The sequence below is a fragment of the Sesamum indicum genome, linkage group LG5, assembly GCF_026168435.1.
Source record: "Sesamum indicum cultivar Baizhima isolate 11 linkage group LG5, ASM2616843v1, whole genome shotgun sequence".
Taxonomy (NCBI): Eukaryota; Viridiplantae; Streptophyta; class Magnoliopsida; order Lamiales; family Pedaliaceae; genus Sesamum; species Sesamum indicum.
Window position 1 is genome coordinate 1,737,479 of NC_142661.1, and position 17,496 is coordinate 1,754,974.

Consider the following 17,496-nt stretch of genomic DNA (forward strand, 5'->3'; position numbering starts at 1 on the left):
ATGAATGATATATTCTAAAATATAAATAAATTTCAGGGTAAGTTGCATAACATATATATTAGTTAAAAACTTTCTATGTTAAAAAAATAGGAAAAAGACCCTCTGTATTTTTCAAAATATTGCATACTCTCTCCCGTTAAGTAAATCCTAACACCATTAATTTTTTGTTAAATTATCCATTATACCCTTTTTATGACAACCGTTTATCTTTAATTGTAAACAATGAATGATTTAAATTTTAAGTAATTTAAAATATATTTATATATACTATACATACACTATATATAATATATATTATAAAAATATATTATACAATACACTATATATAATATATATAAATATGTATTTATACAAAATTTAGGCAGCAAAGTCCCCCGTCTATGTGGGCGGGGAAGCCGTCGCCTAGACTTTTCTGGGCAATGACGATAAAAAAGAAGGCGACGGTGAGATCGCCTGCTCGTAGTTGACCACTCCTGTAATGGGGGACCTTGCGCTCACTGGAAGGAGGCGGCAACCAAAATCGAGGGGCGACGTTGCCCCCGTAGTTTTGACCTTGATGACTGTCGTCGCCAAGAGAAGAAGGCGACTTCTGTAGCCCAAGCACCATCGTCGGCCTGTAGTGGCCGGTGATGGAGAAGAAGATTAAAAAAAAAATATTTTTTAAAAGTAATATAAATAATTTAATATATTCAAAATTTAAACACTAATAATTTTAATATTTAATTTTAAGATTCTTTATAATAAATAATATAATTTAAAATAATTGATATTAATTTTTTTATATTTAATTAGCATTATTTATGTGTGAAAGAATTTATTTGGTAAATAATAATCTAATTGAGTTAATAATATACAATTATTCTAAGTGACTTTTATATTGCATAATTCTTTTATTTGAAAAGTGAATTTTAGTAAATTATATTTGTATTGTGTTTTATAAATTTAAAATTTTAATCTTTAACAAATTTATATACTTTTTACATCACATTAATATATTTTATAAGTAAATACAATTTATTACGATATATTTGGACTCAATAAATAATTTAAATTAATTAAATATATTCAAAATAAAATAATTTAATTTAAGATATAATTAAGTGTGAAAGAAAGGAGCAAAATGGACATTATACGTACACTTAAAGTAATCCAAAAAAAGGTCATAAAATGAGGCCTACTTGTACAATAGACGAGTGTCAGACACTCTCTGTTAGTTTCTAATAGAGAGGGATTTTTTGATGTATTTTATAAAATACAGGGTTTTTTTTAATACAAGGAGTTTTTAACTAAATTCTGAAAACACAGGGGAATTTTATACAATTTATCCTAAATTTTAACGTTAATTTGCAAGAAATATTTTAAATATTTTTTAAAAAATTAATTTACCTGGGAACTATAAGATTTAAAATAAATGGCATATAACTAAGATGTAAATATATATTAATCCAAACTTCAAAACATTAAAAAAAATAATAAAGAATAAATATTAGAAAATTCCAAATAAAAACCATCAATTTTCAGTATAGAAATCGGTTGAAAGTTTTATAGTATGCGTATATAAAAATTAAGGTTTTTAAAAAAATAAAGTACTATTGTATAATAAATATAATGCCAATTAAATTTCTATGAATTAATAGATTAAGAAATCACACTAAAAATTTGAAGTTAAAAATGTAAAGAATAATATTTTAAATTTAGAAGCTAATGAAGAATGTAAACAATATTTTGACAAACTTTAAAAATTGATAGTAAAATATAATTAGAATAATTATAGGACATCTTAATACAAATTAATATGGATATGTCTAATTAGATTAATTTTTTATAAAAAATATTTAATAAATAATTAGTTTAAAATTACTTCACATTACATTTAAAAAAAAAAGAATTCGAGATATGATATTTCAGAAAAATATATAACAAACACAAAGTAAAATTAAAAGAATAGAAAATATATATTAATAGGGTGAATAGCAATTTACCCCCCTATGATATTGAAAATGAACACCTTACTCTATAAAAACAATATAGCAATTTACCCTCTAGACTTTTTAAAATAAAGCAATTTACCTCCTTATACACGGAGGTTAATTGCTCCATTTTAAAAAGCATAAGGAGATAAATTGTTATATTTTAAAAAATATAAGAAGATAAATCGCTATTTATTTTTTATAAGGGGGTAATTTGCCCACTTACAATATCACAAAAGGGTTATTAGCATTTTTTCCTATATTAAAAATAAAACATGACCAATTTTACTAAATTATAATTTCTTATAAAGAATCCAAAAACAGGGGACTTCATTAATTTTATTTTAATATTGGATGCTTTATATATTATATTTTACTTTTGTGCTAACTTGTTCTAATATGAAATCATTAAACATAATAACTATTAAATATGAAATGCAAAATTTCAATTTTAAGGAACAAAACTTTTATCTAATATTATCAATTAAATTTAGCATTCGTCACAAATAACAAATTAAATGGTTTCTTCATCAACTAAAGCAATTATTATCAAGTTTTTTGAAAAAAGATTATATACTAATGATTCAATAATAGAAATATAAATAAACTATGAGTTTAATATCTTTACTAACTAATAAATTCTATATTCAAATCTAAAAATATATTCTTACATGTGCATTGCACGTGAAACTTCCTACTATAATTAAATGTGAAATGATATTAAAGATATCATTTTTATGTTATTTTTTTTAATATTAAGCTATGAATAATTATAAAAAGATAAAACCTCAATATTTATTGTAATATAATTTTTACGATATTTTAATTTTTCTTTTCTATATTCATATGAAGCAGGAGTTTAAAATACACATTCAATAATAATAATTAAAAAAAAAAGAGAACGAAGGCTTACTTTTCGGGAAAAAAAAACTATGAAATATGGCAAAAATTGTACTTTTTAAAATTTAATAACTAATGAAAACTCAAGTATTAGTAATTTTTTTATTATATTTTATTATTCTCATTTAAAGTACATTCCTTTAAGCAAACATATTTCACAAGGAAAAAGTCAGAGTGAAAAAAAAAATTGATTTTATTGAAGAAATGAAAAATAATTAACCAACTTAATAATGAGCAAATATATGAATAACAAAAATTATGTCAACTTTAAATTGAAGGCATATAAGGAGAAAAAAATAATAATTCTAGCTTAGAATGATTAAAGGGATAGCAAGGTGGAATATATTATCCTATAAATTAAGATTTGTAAAATCAAGATTTGAACTCTAATAACATGAACCAAATATAATAATCAATATTATCATGCCTAAAATAATAAATAATCCAAATGTTTTACTTATTAGAGCTGACAATGCTACTTCAACGGACAACAAAATGGAGTTGCAAACGATAAATTCTAATTTTAGAAAGTATGTATGAGCAAAAGTCATAAAGGTGACAAGATTCAAGTCTCAATATGGCATCCAACTTTTATGGTAATAGAATAAATTTGGTCAAGTAGTTTTTCAATTGCTTCAAATGGCAATTCAAAATGCAATATTTCTACTCATAAATGCATGACTAATATTCGGTCATTCATAGTTATAATTTCAGTTCAAATCTTCTACTGCAAATTGGTATTGAATATCGTATTATACTTTACATATGCATGCCAAGTTTTATGTTTCAGGCCGCCTACAGTGAAACTCAAATCTCAGTTCTATCAGCATTTTTCCATGATCAAGCAATCCAAGAAGGATTCCATGGTGTGGCATTAGTTACTTACACAGAATATTACTCTTTTAACTGCAGAGCAGAACAGAATACAGAGAATAGAAGCAGATAGATACGGAAGGCAAAAATTCCATGTTAGCCCCCGAAACTTTCTAAGTACATTAGGAAAGTAAAAGATAATCCTAAAAGAACAATTACCAGAACTATTGTCAATCTCAAAGGAAATCATCATATAAAGTTGCTGTCATGGCATACAGGGAATGGCTACGATGGCCCAAGAATTATATCTCAAATGAATAAATATTTGAACATCGTAATGATGTACCTTTCGACGGTCTAACAAAGTGCAGATGCATTTTCAGACACACATGACCTCAACTCAAATTTGAAGATCAGTGGAGAAGCTTCCCTACTACCATTCAAAGTCATTCTTCGATTTCATTGGTTAGTGATATTAACTGGGTATTAAGTCCCGGACTAGGGTAGAACTATTATACTCAGTTGTCCAACAATTCCACTGCATTTGTAACCTATTCTTGTCGCGATCATCTGCAAGGATAATTACTTTTAAGGTATTTATTCATCTAACCTCAATCGAGTCTTGGGTCGATAGGCTAACAAATAGTCTAAGATATATGGCATTATGTGTAAGATGACAACTCTGTGCAACTCCAGCTTGAACTTTGTGTAATGCAACGAATTCCTATTTATGGCTCTAGTGCCCAGATTTTCAAGAACACCTTTTTTTGGATGATAAATAGAAGGTTCATATCAGCCATTTTAACGTTGTTGTATCTAGGAAAGGAACACAAGACTTACAAAAATGACGTATTTAAGTTTGTAGAAACAAACAAATTAACAGAGTGAAAGGAACTAGAAACAGAGAGCACAAACCAAGGAGACCTAGCCTCAGAAAATTCATACACACATCTTATTGAACATGCATATGGAAGCATGTAAATTAGGATTAGTTTTCATTCTGATCTTTGTGTATATACGTGAAATGTGATCTCACCAAGCAATTATATCTTCAATCAAGAAAATGAAGACGAACCACTTACAGATTTCTCAATAGAGGTATGAAATGTGATTGAAAATTCATAGACCAACATGCTCAAATTTAACAACACAGAAAAATCAACAGCATATTTCACAATGAATTGCCCAAATAGCTGTAAGACAACCCTCAATTTCTTATAACATCAGTGTATGTCAGTGCAGCTCTCAGTAAATTGTAAAATTGAAGTAAAAGAGAACCAAATACAAGCCACTAGGAGTTTTAGAGCACAACTTCAACACGTTATCACTAATCAAATTGAAGAAAGCATGTCAAAACTCAAGTAGCCGGAAATAAATAAAGAAACAAGCATCTAAAGAAAACAATCCTTCAACCTGAATACTATCACACAGATCGTGTTTGCATCTTTTTCCGCCGCTTCATCAACGGTGTGGCACTCTTCAACCTATTTAGAGCTTTCTTCTTCTGCTTTGCCTTTTTCATGACAGATGGCATCTCTATAATAGGCCCTGGGGGGACCCCCTTCTTCAATGCACTACCCCTTGGAGTGACAGATGGTGGCAATCTCAAACTTTCAGGAGGCAATGGAGTCTGTGGCTTCCAAACCAGGTTATTCTTCATAGCAAACCTAACCTTCTTTGCACTCTTCTCTATGCTCCTTGCAGCATCACCTCCATCTCCAGTCAAATTTGTGTTCGGATTGCCAGGCTCCTGCACATCTGCACCTTTCGTTCTCTTCCTCTTGGATACTAGAGGAGTATCTGAGAAATCTGAACCCTCATCACTCTCGGAACCCATTTCGGTAGCAACTTTCTCAAATTGTTTCTGAAGATTCAGTATCACGTTTTCATTCAAATCCACTGAAGTTCCATCAATTTCCAGGTTATTACTTAGACTATTCTCAGAACCAATATGCAAATACAGATTCTCGGTGCCATTAATCCTATCTAAATCACCATTTTCCTCAGCTGCAGAGTTATCCTTGGCAACCCCATTTTCATCTTTTCTCTTCTTCTTCTTCCTCTTCTTATCATCTCCATCTACCCCCTTTTTTGCCTTCTTTTTCTTCTTCTTAAAGGCATTATCAGCCCCTTCCTGCGTCCTTGTTTCCTCATTACTCTTACTAGCATCATAATCAATAGGGATCAACTGAGGCACCTCTTCATGCTCACCACAATCACCTGCATCACCGTATTCAGGTATACCAATTTCAACACCAGATGATTCTAAATCTTTTTCCAACTTCAGAAACTCATCATGCAACCCCAATACAACTTTCCTATTAGCCTGAATGCAGTCCGCCGATGAACCAACCTCATAAAACCTCGCGGATAACCCCATTCTCAAAGCAACCACCCCCAACAACATATCCGCATCCTTTTCATCACAATCCACTCCTGTCCTCTTCTTTGCCAACAGTTCCTTCCCTAGTTTCACCAACTCATCAAATAGGCAACTCTTTACCTTCCCCAATAAAATCTTATCCTTACTCCTCATCATAACCGAAAAAAATGGTCCAAGAATCACATCAACCACTTCCTTCCTCACAGGAAAACCAACCCCCTTCAGCTCCTCCAAAAATACAGACGCCACCTGATAATTCACCCCATTCCCCTGCAGTTTGTCCTCCGCCAAGAACCCATCATTCTCCAACACCCCCAAATATTCCCCCAAAACATCCACATCCCATTTCCTCAACCTCATCAACTCAAACAACGCCTTCACAAAACGGCGTATCAACAAGTAAAACTTATCCAACCTCAGCCGGTCAATACCAGGCCACTCCCTCCGAAGGGTAACTAAAAACCCACGAAAGAACTCCAAGGAAAGCGAGGGCTGGAGCGACAGAAACAGATTGGTGAGTCGATTGATTAGGGCTAGCTGATTGGGGGTTTTGTCAGCGTGCCAGAGGCAATAAAAGAGCCCTTTCCAAAGCTTCTTGATATCAGAATCCGCGAGCTGCTGCGACTCTGAGGCGAGCCAAGACTGGAGAAGCCTTAAGGATTGAGATCTGACAGTGGTATTGCATGAGGCCAAGTGTTTGATTAAGGCAGGGCCGGTGGCCGATGCTAGAAACGGAAGAAGAGGTTTGGGCTCCCGAGGTCTCTTCTTCATTGAGGAGTACTGGTGGTAGTATGTGGAGAGAGAGAGAGAGAGAGAGAGGAACTTCCAGTTGCCAATTAGGGTTTATGCGGGTTATCAATCGGTTAGGGTTTTCTGGGGTTAAGACTGAATTGAGAAGGTATTCTCAAAGAATGGTAAATAGCATTTCAGCCCACAAATTTACCCATTTTAACACTTTACTACCCAAAAACAATATAAACTTACTCTTTCTTACCCAATATATACTAGCATCACCTCCACACTCTACATTTCTGGTTCAAATTGTAAAAAATAAAAAACTTCCAATATCTATTAAATTTTTTAAATCATAAAATGAACTTTCTTTAATTATCTAATATATTTATTAAATTTATTATAAGTGAAAAAATAGGTTAAAATTAAAATAAATTTATGTAAACAAAAATAAATAACGTCAACAAAACATGTTAATTAACTAATCAGATTTTCTATTACGATTTCTGTTACATCTTCTACTTCATATACATGCTACGTATATAAAATCTTTCCTTAAATGAAATTAATGACATAATTTTTGTACACATGACTAATATATGTAAAATGAAATTGCCGATGCGATAGAAAATCCTATCGATTACAATATAACAATTGATTTTTCTAAAAATAGTCCATGCAAAAAATAAAGGAGCCAAGTGTAGATAAATTACATGTTAAAACTTATAAATAATGTTTTGTTATATTTCTTTTATTTATTTATTTTTTTCTAAGGAGCAAAATAATGCAGGCCACGTAACGTGTATATATTAAATCAAAATATGGTATGCAATACTATTTAAATCGAAGTATTCTTGTGAAGTTAAATTTAAAACACGCATAACGGAGTATTCACGATCATAATCACGAGTAGTTATTATTGTTGCTGGTTCGAACCGACTTTTGAGTTTACTGTTTAATTGCATTGTCCATATCGATACATATAAGTCGTGAAATATATCATCGGTATAGAGAAGATTAGTATGGCCCGTGCACGAGGATGATACTGATGAGTCGAACAAAAATACACTAGAAAGTGAGTGGTAATATAAAGGGGGGAAAGCTTGAGTTTGAAAAACTGTGTTACAAGAACCCTTTTCTGAGGGCCATTAGAAAGCAAGAAGATAGATCAGGAAACTACAAGTGGCTCTTTTTCCAGCCTCATGCAAACAAGGTTGTTTTATTAAGACAAACTCCTCTTCTTAGGTCTCTAAATTAAGATCTTGGCTTGTGGGATGTCGTTCGATTGCTTCATACGGTGTAATGTTGCTGAATTGTCTCAATGTCGAGGCCCTTAAGCTTTACGACTGACTCAACGTGACCCTTGAGCGTATGCAGCTCGCGCAGCCTGCACCGGGTTTGAGCATGTTGTAGTCAAGATAGTTGAAGAAGGGGAGGATGCACTTTGGAACAAAGAAACTTAATGAAATAGTGTTGTTACCTTGCAATCTCAGCTCTCCTCTTTGCCTGTTCTGCAATTTCAGACAGTTCTCTGTAGCTGCTCTTCTCATTGAAGACGGTAGTAGCTTCCGGTGTTTGAAGGCCGTGTAAGGTCCTCTGAGCAAGCGCCCATTGCGCTTCTCTTTCCTCTTTGCCATAGTCCTTCTTGGTGGTGAAAGCAATCTGTTGTAGAGGGAAGCAAGAAAACGGAAGATATCATTTAGAAGCGAAATGAAAAAACCACAAGAAAACAATGTGTGTATATAGGCTAACCTTGTTCTCATACAAGTTCTGCCATGCCTTTCCACTCAAGATGTAACGTACAGCAAACTTCATTAGGTCGAGGGGCACGTAGAAGACGACACTGTAAATCCAGATGACACCAGCCCATCCCCATCCGCATCCCTTGATTCTTGCAAAACCCCAGTTGGCATAGACAGCAATCAGAGTTGCAACCTAAAAAACCAGATCAGTTTTCAGCACTTCAAACCATGATAATGTAATCTTCCGTTTCATGCAAGTTTATGTCGAAAGCATGGAGCCTGACCCTACATTACACTTCGCCAGTTTTTGCAGGTGGGCCGGCTGTTAATAAATTAAGAAACTCTTTCTTGAATGAAGGAGTAGGAACTTTTACCAGTTGTGCAATGACAAAAGCAGTCATTAGCAGTGCTCCAGGGCGTTCGACGTACGACCAGCTGCGCGATCGGGTAACGAAAATGAGGGCCTGGCTAACAATACTCACTTGCAAGTACAGAGCAGCCATCATCTCATGCTCACTATGTTTAATGTGTTTAACTCCAAATTTTTCCTATTTTGATCAGCAACAGAGTGAACTCAGACTCTCATGATTGAACTCATTTTTTCAAGAAAACAAAACAATATGTTTTTTACCGGAAAAAAGTCGGTTTTATGCATCAACCAGAAGAATATAACAGTCATCAAGGCAAGATAGCCTCCAAGAAATACACCGGTGGCGAAGATTTCTTTCAACTTCCAGCTATCAGGCAACGGAGATGGCTTCACTCTGTCCTTGGAGATGGTCATGATTGTACCTGAACAAACCACAGTTATTGATTCATTAATCTCCACACATTACCTTAAAAAGTTGTTAAGGAATCAAGACGGAACAGAGAAGTATTACCGTCATTCAGGATGGCAATGATCAAAACCATGAATGGAGAGAAATCGAACTTCCAGATCAATGCAATAAGCATGAAACCAAACTGCAAAGCACAAGTTCATAGAATAGGATCAACTTATCATGAAACTAATATACTAATAATGTTTTCTTCTCCGAAAACTTACCACAATACGGATAGTGATGGACACTGCATATATCTGCCAAAAATGACACAAAAACATTTTAGCTTGCTTCAATGCAAATATATTTGCGTAAAAAGAAACAACAAAAGAAGAATGGAAACTAACAGTGTAATTCTTCATTCTTTGGAAAATAGCTCGGCTGGTCAAGACTGCACTGATGATAACACTGAGCCCGGGTTCAGTTAGCACGATATCAGAAGCACTTCTTGCAGCATCTGTAGCATCAGCGACAGCGATACCAATGTCAGCCTTTTTAAGAGCCGGTGCATCATTTACACCATCTCCCGTCATTCCAACAATGTGCTTTCTTTCTTGCAACTTCTTAACGATTTCATATTTGTGCTCTGTTGTTGGCCAGAAAATTGAAAGCAAGATGAGTGTGGAGTTTTCATTCAGAGATAATGATGGAAAAAGACGAAAAAAGTACGCACCGGGAAAGACCCCTGCAAAACCGTCTGCCTTCTCAATCAGTTCTTCAACAGGAAGGCCAGCTATGGATTCATCTTTGTGCTGGCCGAGTAAAGAAGAGGAAGGGTACATATTAGCTCCCATCCCAAGTCTACGTCCCGTCTCCTTAGCAATAGCAAGTTGATCACCTAAGAGTATACGATTATGAGTATGAGTTTAATGGAGAAAACATTGTAGCTTAAATGTTGTATATCTAGGCTAATGAACGGTTAACATACCAGTGATCATCTTGACGTTTACACCAAGATGGAGGGCCCTGCGGATTGTCTCTGCACTATCATGCCTAGGAGGATCGAAAAGCGACAAGAGTCCAACAAACTGCCACGGACCACCTGGGCTTTCCTTAGATTTCTCTGGCACTTCCTGAAAATGTAAAGACATTTGGTTAAGTAACCAGCTTTTCTCAATAAAAGCTAGCTAAGAGCTAAGGCATTTCAGACCTGTCTAGCAACAGCCAACGACCGGAGCCCACGCTCAGCAAACTTATTGATAACAGAATGAACGTTTTTCTTGAAGTCTTCCTTGCAGTTGCAAAGGGTCAAGATCTGATTTAAGGAGAGACGGAAACGAAATTGACGATCAAGATCTCAAAGTTCTGTTTATTTATTCATGAATTAGCAGGGAAAGAAAACAAAGAACTAGAGAAAAAAAAAATAAAAGACCTGTTCAGGCGCTCCCTTGCTAGCTCGATGCCAGTTCCCTTTCGAATCAATGTAAGTCAAAGCAGTCCTCTTGTCCACAGGGTTGAAGGGAAAGAAATGCACCTCCCTGATACCAGCTCTTGCCTAAGAATACAAATGTACAAATCATTAACCTGTGTAATCTTTATAGAAAACACAAAATCACGGATAAAAATTATAGAGACAAACGCACCTCCTTAGGATCAGCAAGAGTACCAACAATAGCAGCATCAATTGCATCTTGATTCTCAGTTCTTGAAGCTCTTGCAGCCAAAAGCAGCACATGCTCTTGATCCACACCCTTTGCAAAGACCTCGATCAAGCTTTTATCGACCGTCAACTTGTTGAGCGTCAATGTGCCCGTCTTGTCACTACACAGAACATCCATTCCAGCCATTTCCTCTATAGCTGTCATTCGCTTCGTGATGGCACCTTGCTGGGACAGCCTGTGGGATCCGATAGCCATGGTAACCGACAAGACGGTTGGCATGGCAATAGGAATACCTCCAATCAAGAGAACAAGGAGATTATCAATCCCCTGCCTGTACTTCCTATGTTGAATTGGGTACATCACGATGATCTCGGCCAACATTCCCACTGCTATAGAGCAAATGCAAAAGTTCCCAATCGCAGTCAGCACTTTCTGGAAGTGCCCCACCTGGTTTGTGCTGTCGACAAGATGAGCTGCCTTTCCAAAGAAAGTGTGCACCCCAGTGGCAATCACAACCGCTTCAATCTCACCTTGTTTGCACGTTGAACCAGAGAAAACTTCGTCGTATGGATTCTTGGTAACGGGGAGCGATTCTCCCGTGAGGGCCGACTGATCAACCTTCAATGGATCTCCTTCAAGAAGACGAGCGTCAGCAGGGATGATATCTCCAAGTTTAATGCTTATAATGTCTCCAGGAACCAAAATGGCAGCTTCTTGCTCACTCCATTTACCATCTCTGAGAACCTACACATTTTCAAAGAAAGGTTCGATCACAAACAAGCCGGCCAATTCATTCATTCATGGGTTGGATAAATCATCACATCCTCAAAGAATATACCTTAGTTTTGGGAGCAAGACCAGCCATAAGAGCTGCAGCAGCATTTCCAGCATTGTTTTCTTCAATGAAACTGATGGTGGAGTTGATCACCAGCAGGCAGACGATACCGACAAAGTCCTGCCAGTCGGGGGGCTGTCCGCTTCCGTTAGCCAGCACGATGGCCATCAGGGCTGCAGCTTCCATCACCCATGACAGAGGATTCCACATAAAACCAAGAAACTTGAGTAATTTGCTTTCCTGCATCGATAAATATGTTCACATCAGTAGAATGCTAAATGTTGTCATTACAGTGCAAAAGCAAACAATAACGACGAGACGAACCTTCTTCTCTTCCAATTTGTTGGGGCCAAAGATTTGAATCCTGTTGGCTCCTTCTTCAGAACTCAGCCCCTCACGGGTGCATTTCAACTGCTCAAAGACTTCCTCTATCGGAACTTTTTCCTGTTATTTTCAATACGAAAATACAGTTAATTGCCAACCTCAGTATGATCATTTTCCATAACAAAGAATTCAGACATACACAAGTTTTGGTTGGAAACTGCATATGTTTTTACCTTTGTGGCCTTAGGACTTGCATGCATGAAAGTGGTTTGATTATTACATCCTAAGTTGTCTATTGCATAAAAATCCCTATTCTTGTCTTCTTATTGTAGAATTTCTTGATTTGAGTTAGAATTTCTTGTGAGACTAAGTTTGATTACTACAATCCTAAGTTATCTTTCAACCTTCGAGTTTACCCTATACTCGACCCGTAAAAAATTTCTCGGACATGAACCCAATACTAATTCATTGGGTTGGAATGGCAAAAAATAGGTTTACCACGATCCGAGATCCGACGTATCAAAATTTTATGAATATGAGACCCTAAACGAGACCTTTAGAGTTGAACGTATTAAATTTGTCGGGCCCACTTTACATCTTTCATACTATTTTTTTAAAAAAATTAAATGACAAAATATTACAACAGAAACAAATAGTAAAATTACCAAAATTTAAGAAAAATTAAATCCAATTTGTCTATTTTAGTTGTACAAGTCAACCTAGTACACCAGTTTTATAATTTTAAAAATAATATAAAAGTATTTTTATATTAAAAGCAATAATATCACCGTAACTTTCTAAATATGCCAACGTAATAATTTTAATACAAAATAATTATTCATCATAACCTTATATTCCATGTATTTAAATTTTAATTTGGACCCATTGATATTCCTAGACGTCTAAGCATGTATGCACACTCCTATATATTTATACTAATATAAAAAAAAATTATTTCACTTATTGATTGTTTATGATACCATAATACTAAATTTTTAAAATATCAATTATACCCTTAAATATTTCTAGCCATATTATGACGTATACTTATTTTAAATGACTCGCCATCTTTTATACTTTCATTCAATTCGTCATTTATTTCTTTTTTTTTTATTTTAAAATTTTGTATATCTATACTAATAAAAGGAAAATTCTATTTTTACTCACAAACAACAGTTACTTACAGAGCGGCACTAATTTTTTAAATTATAAAAAATATTTCTTATATATTTTTCAACCATCCCTATTCAAATTTTTATTTTCATGTATATATTTATACTATCTATTTATAATAATCTAAAAAAAAAAAGATCTTTTTCACTCAACGCAATACCAATTTTTTGGTGTAGATAATATCTTTTAATTAATTTTATTTATTTATTTATTTTAAATATAATACATCAATTTATATATTTTATTATTATATCTAGTATATTTTAAAGTATTATCTAATATATTTTAAAGTATAAAAAATTACTTATTATATACATATATAAAGACGTCGCGCTGTAAGTGTTACCACCACATGAGAATGACACAAGCAATCATGCGGACCATGGTGATGGAGACCATCTGAAGTTGACTTTTCAATATTACCCCTATATTTATATTGTAATTGATATATAATTTAAAAAATAAATTACCAACTATATAATATTTTTTTTATTATTGCAATTATAAATCTCTTCTTTACTATTACTCCCAATTATTAATACCAAAAAGAGCGCTATTATTATTATTATTATTATTGATAAAAAATGATAATCACATCACTTTGTCTCAATATCAACAATTACATTCGTATCTCGACCAACAATATTCATATTACAAGTAATAATAAAATATCACAATGAACTCAGATAAAATTTGATAAATATCCATATATTTAGTGGGAGTCAAACTATGAATTTGTATTTTTTTCACGGGATTTCAATCTCAACTATCAGGACTTGATGAATTTTGTTAGTATATTTGACTAAATTTTGTTTTGTGATCCTAACAATGATTGACCATCTTATCAGACAGAAAGCGGACTTTGTAACTTTTATACAACGAGTCTATGTATCTCTATTTTTACTTTTGTTTTCATATTTTATTTCATCTATTAGAGGTTATAATATCATATATTGAAAATTTATAAATTCTCTCTTCTGTACACACGACATATCATCTCTAATGATTCGTATTGTTTCTTTCTGAATGTACGTTTTTAACATTCTACATGCATGAAAAATATTTATCCTACGTTAGAAGCTACAAACGGCTTAAAAATCATATAAAATTCAAGAAAAACAAAATTGTATTCTATTTTCCCTAACTAATTTCAATAAACTTGAAAAAAAACAATTAAATAACCAAATCCCAGTTCAAGATTTCCAGAAAAAACAAAAACACACAGAAAGAGTAGGGAAAAATCTTACCAGATCAACAGTCTCATTCTTGATCTGCTCCAGGCTAATAGCATCACCTCCCATGTTTGGAAACAGCCCAGAGACTATCCCCGTTTGCTGGTGGAGAGGAAGGAAAATCGGAGTAAGGAAAACTGGTTTATCTCCTCTCCTGCGTCTACCCTCTTTTTATACGCTCAAATCACCCTATTTTCTACTGATCCCAGCTCCCTCAGGTACACCCTTCTCTACATGCATTTTTATTCAAAAACACACACACACATTTATCTAATTTTTACACTCTTCACGACGAGGCTTAGTTTAATTGGCAAAATTGAGACTTCATGACCTCATTAATGTATGGGTATTGGTTTATTTTAATAATAGTCATCAGTGAATTTGACTAATGGAGGGACTTTAATTTTTTAGATAAAAGCAAACATCAGGGATGTTAGATGTAATTTTTCAAATCATATGGGGTTTACGTGTAATTACATCAAACCATGGCAAATTGGATAAAAATTTATATTTACCTCTGATTTGACTTATTATTGATTTATTGCAGGTCAAATAAATTCTTTTATGATCAAATTATCCTTGTATATCTTCATTAATGTATGTGATGAGGTATATCTTCACCATTATAAGAGTTGATTGATTAGTTCCAAACAATTGGATAAAAATATATAAGAATATCTCCCAAACAATTTCAAATTAATGCCTAAACAGATTGAAAACCGCACACTTCTCTACCTGCACACGACTCCACCCGACGATCCAAAATCATCACTATTGATCATTCAATACTTGAAAAGTGAAGATCACGACATATGAATCTATACAAATATGAACGAATAGATGGCTTTATATAGGAATGTCAATGAGTAGGGTAAGATTCTACTCAAACTCAGATTAATTCTAAGACCCAGATCTAATGAATATTATTAGACCCAAATCCAAACCTATTAAAAAAATATAGATTGGGTCTGGGTTGGGCGTCTACCCATATATACCCATGGGTCTATGTATCGAACTTAGACAAAAAGAAAATATATTTATTTTTCTTCATTATTCAATTGGATTATTATTTATCAAGCGATCTAATTTCAAATTAACAAATTTTTAAAAAACTTAAAACATCATAACATTATTTAACGTGTAATATTTTTCATAAAATTATTTTGTAAATTTAAATTAAACGATATACTATTTAAAAAATTTTATAAAAAAAAAAGAGCTATTTGTAAATTGGTCTCACAATAAATTTGAATTTATTGTTAAATTATGGATAGAAATAAAAAAATTTAAAAATAATTCCAATAGTACGATTTGTAAAAAAATTAATTTGAAAAAAAAAAAAGAGAGAATCGGGTCTAGGTTTAGTCGGGTCTAGACCCATGGGTTTTGAGTGAGGTTCAATGAATTGGATACGATTAGAGTCTATCATTCAATCGGTATTTCATATCTGACATTTACTCAGAATTAGACTATTCTTGAATTCACTACGATCTCGAACCCGGATAAAATATTAATTTATAAATATATAATTATAAAAATAAATAAATAAATAAATTACAACGAGCACCGCTGAAATCTACTATAATACAAATATTTTTCGTTATTTGAATAATTACAAATACCCTTCAAATACGGTCATCTAACACACACAACAACAAAAAAAGGCATGACAATTGATGGTAAATACAAGAAAACAGGTCATGCTCATGCGTGTAATAATTGATGATCGACCTACTCCATCGTGGACTCCCATAAAAAGACAAAATTGTTTGTGAATTACGTATAAGGTACATGGGATGTTTCATGTCATAAATACCAACATAAATTTACTTTTTAATATATAATCGTGACAATATAAAATAAAATTATAAAAAATAATGTTAGTAATAATAGCAAAATCATCTGTGATAAATAATGATGACTTTATATATATATATATATACAAGTAACCTATAATTATTTTTATTTTTACTATTTATATATAAAAATTACGTAATTTATTTTACTTGAAAGAATATAATACGTTTTAAATAAAATATAAGATACAATAGTATATATGTGCTACATAACGAATACAAAGATTACGTCATTTTTTTTACACATAATGTGTATTTATTAAATAGAACATATATATATTTGAAATAAAAAATTATGTCCTCGAAAAACACTTATTATAAGGTGAAATCCATATTTTTATTTGACACGGAACCACTATTTCTCTGACTTAAACAACCATATTTATGCAAATATTTCAATAAATTATAAATAATTGAAAAATTAAAAGGTCAAGAAAGTTGGAAAACATATAAATATATATTTTTTAAAAAAGGTGTGACTGGACAGGCATTTTATGATAAATAGAACTATGTTTCTGGGGATTATGTGATGTCAAAGTTGCACATAGAATTATTTATTTATGTATTATACAATTTATATAAACTGCATCAATTCAATCAATAATTATTAAAAAAAATCATAATAATTACTTAAACAAAGTTTTCTTTATGATTTTGATAGGAATATACGAGTCTGCGTTATGTAGCAATCAAAATATTCCTTATTAAGGCAAAATACTTAAAACGGGATTAGAATTTGTGTGTTTTCTTACTCGAGTCGGGTTCCTCCTCGACCCGGTCACACGAAACACGATCATTGATCAATCTAGACCTGAGAGTTCGATGTCGTGCCACGTGATCCCGTACTAATACAAATATCTGGGCCTTTAAATACCCCACAACTATTTTGAACCATGGGACGCCATTTACTACTTTCAAACTAGCTAAAAATCATGGTAAATGACTACTATTAACTACAGTTAAATAAAATCGATGCAAAAAATTAATTTTTCACCATAAAAAGAATTATCTATCACGGCTAAGAACCCATAGTCAAAATATTTACCACCCTCATAGAAACCACGACCAACAACTATTGCAAAATTGTGGCCAATAATTATATTTTATAATTATT

At 32.8% G+C, this 17,496-nt stretch overlaps 2 protein-coding genes across 3 annotated transcripts; both read right to left on the reverse strand.

Annotated features, from left to right (window-relative positions):
* Window positions 1–4,852: 4,852 nt before the first annotated feature.
* LOC105162839 (ribosomal RNA processing-like protein) lies at window positions 4,853–6,937 on the reverse strand. The gene has a single exon (XM_011080988.3). The coding sequence runs from the start codon at window positions 6,835–6,837 to the stop codon at window positions 5,107–5,109; it is 1,731 nt and encodes a 576-aa protein (XP_011079290.1). The 5' UTR covers window positions 6,838–6,937; the 3' UTR covers window positions 4,853–5,106.
* Window positions 6,938–7,862: 925 nt separating this feature from the next.
* LOC105162838 (plasma membrane ATPase 4) lies at window positions 7,863–14,752 on the reverse strand. Of its 2 annotated transcripts, XM_011080987.3 has the most exons (16): window positions 14,542–14,750; window positions 12,122–12,241; window positions 11,801–12,037; window positions 10,945–11,706; window positions 10,734–10,856; window positions 10,512–10,616; window positions 10,290–10,434; window positions 10,035–10,199; window positions 9,709–9,947; window positions 9,586–9,618; window positions 9,422–9,503; window positions 9,172–9,332; window positions 8,915–9,088; window positions 8,551–8,733; window positions 8,279–8,460; window positions 7,863–8,185 (listed from the first exon to the last, which is right to left on the reverse strand). In XM_011080987.3, the coding sequence occupies exons 1-16, from the start codon at window positions 14,593–14,595 to the stop codon at window positions 8,089–8,091; spliced, it is 2,862 nt and encodes a 953-aa protein (XP_011079289.1). In that variant the 5' UTR covers window positions 14,596–14,750; the 3' UTR covers window positions 7,863–8,088. The 2 variants fall into 2 exon arrangements, with proteins under 2 accessions (XP_011079289.1, XP_020549394.1); XM_020693735.2 differs by having other exon boundaries at window positions 9,709–10,199; window positions 14,542–14,752.
* Between the last annotated feature and the right edge of the window lie 2,744 nt (window positions 14,753–17,496).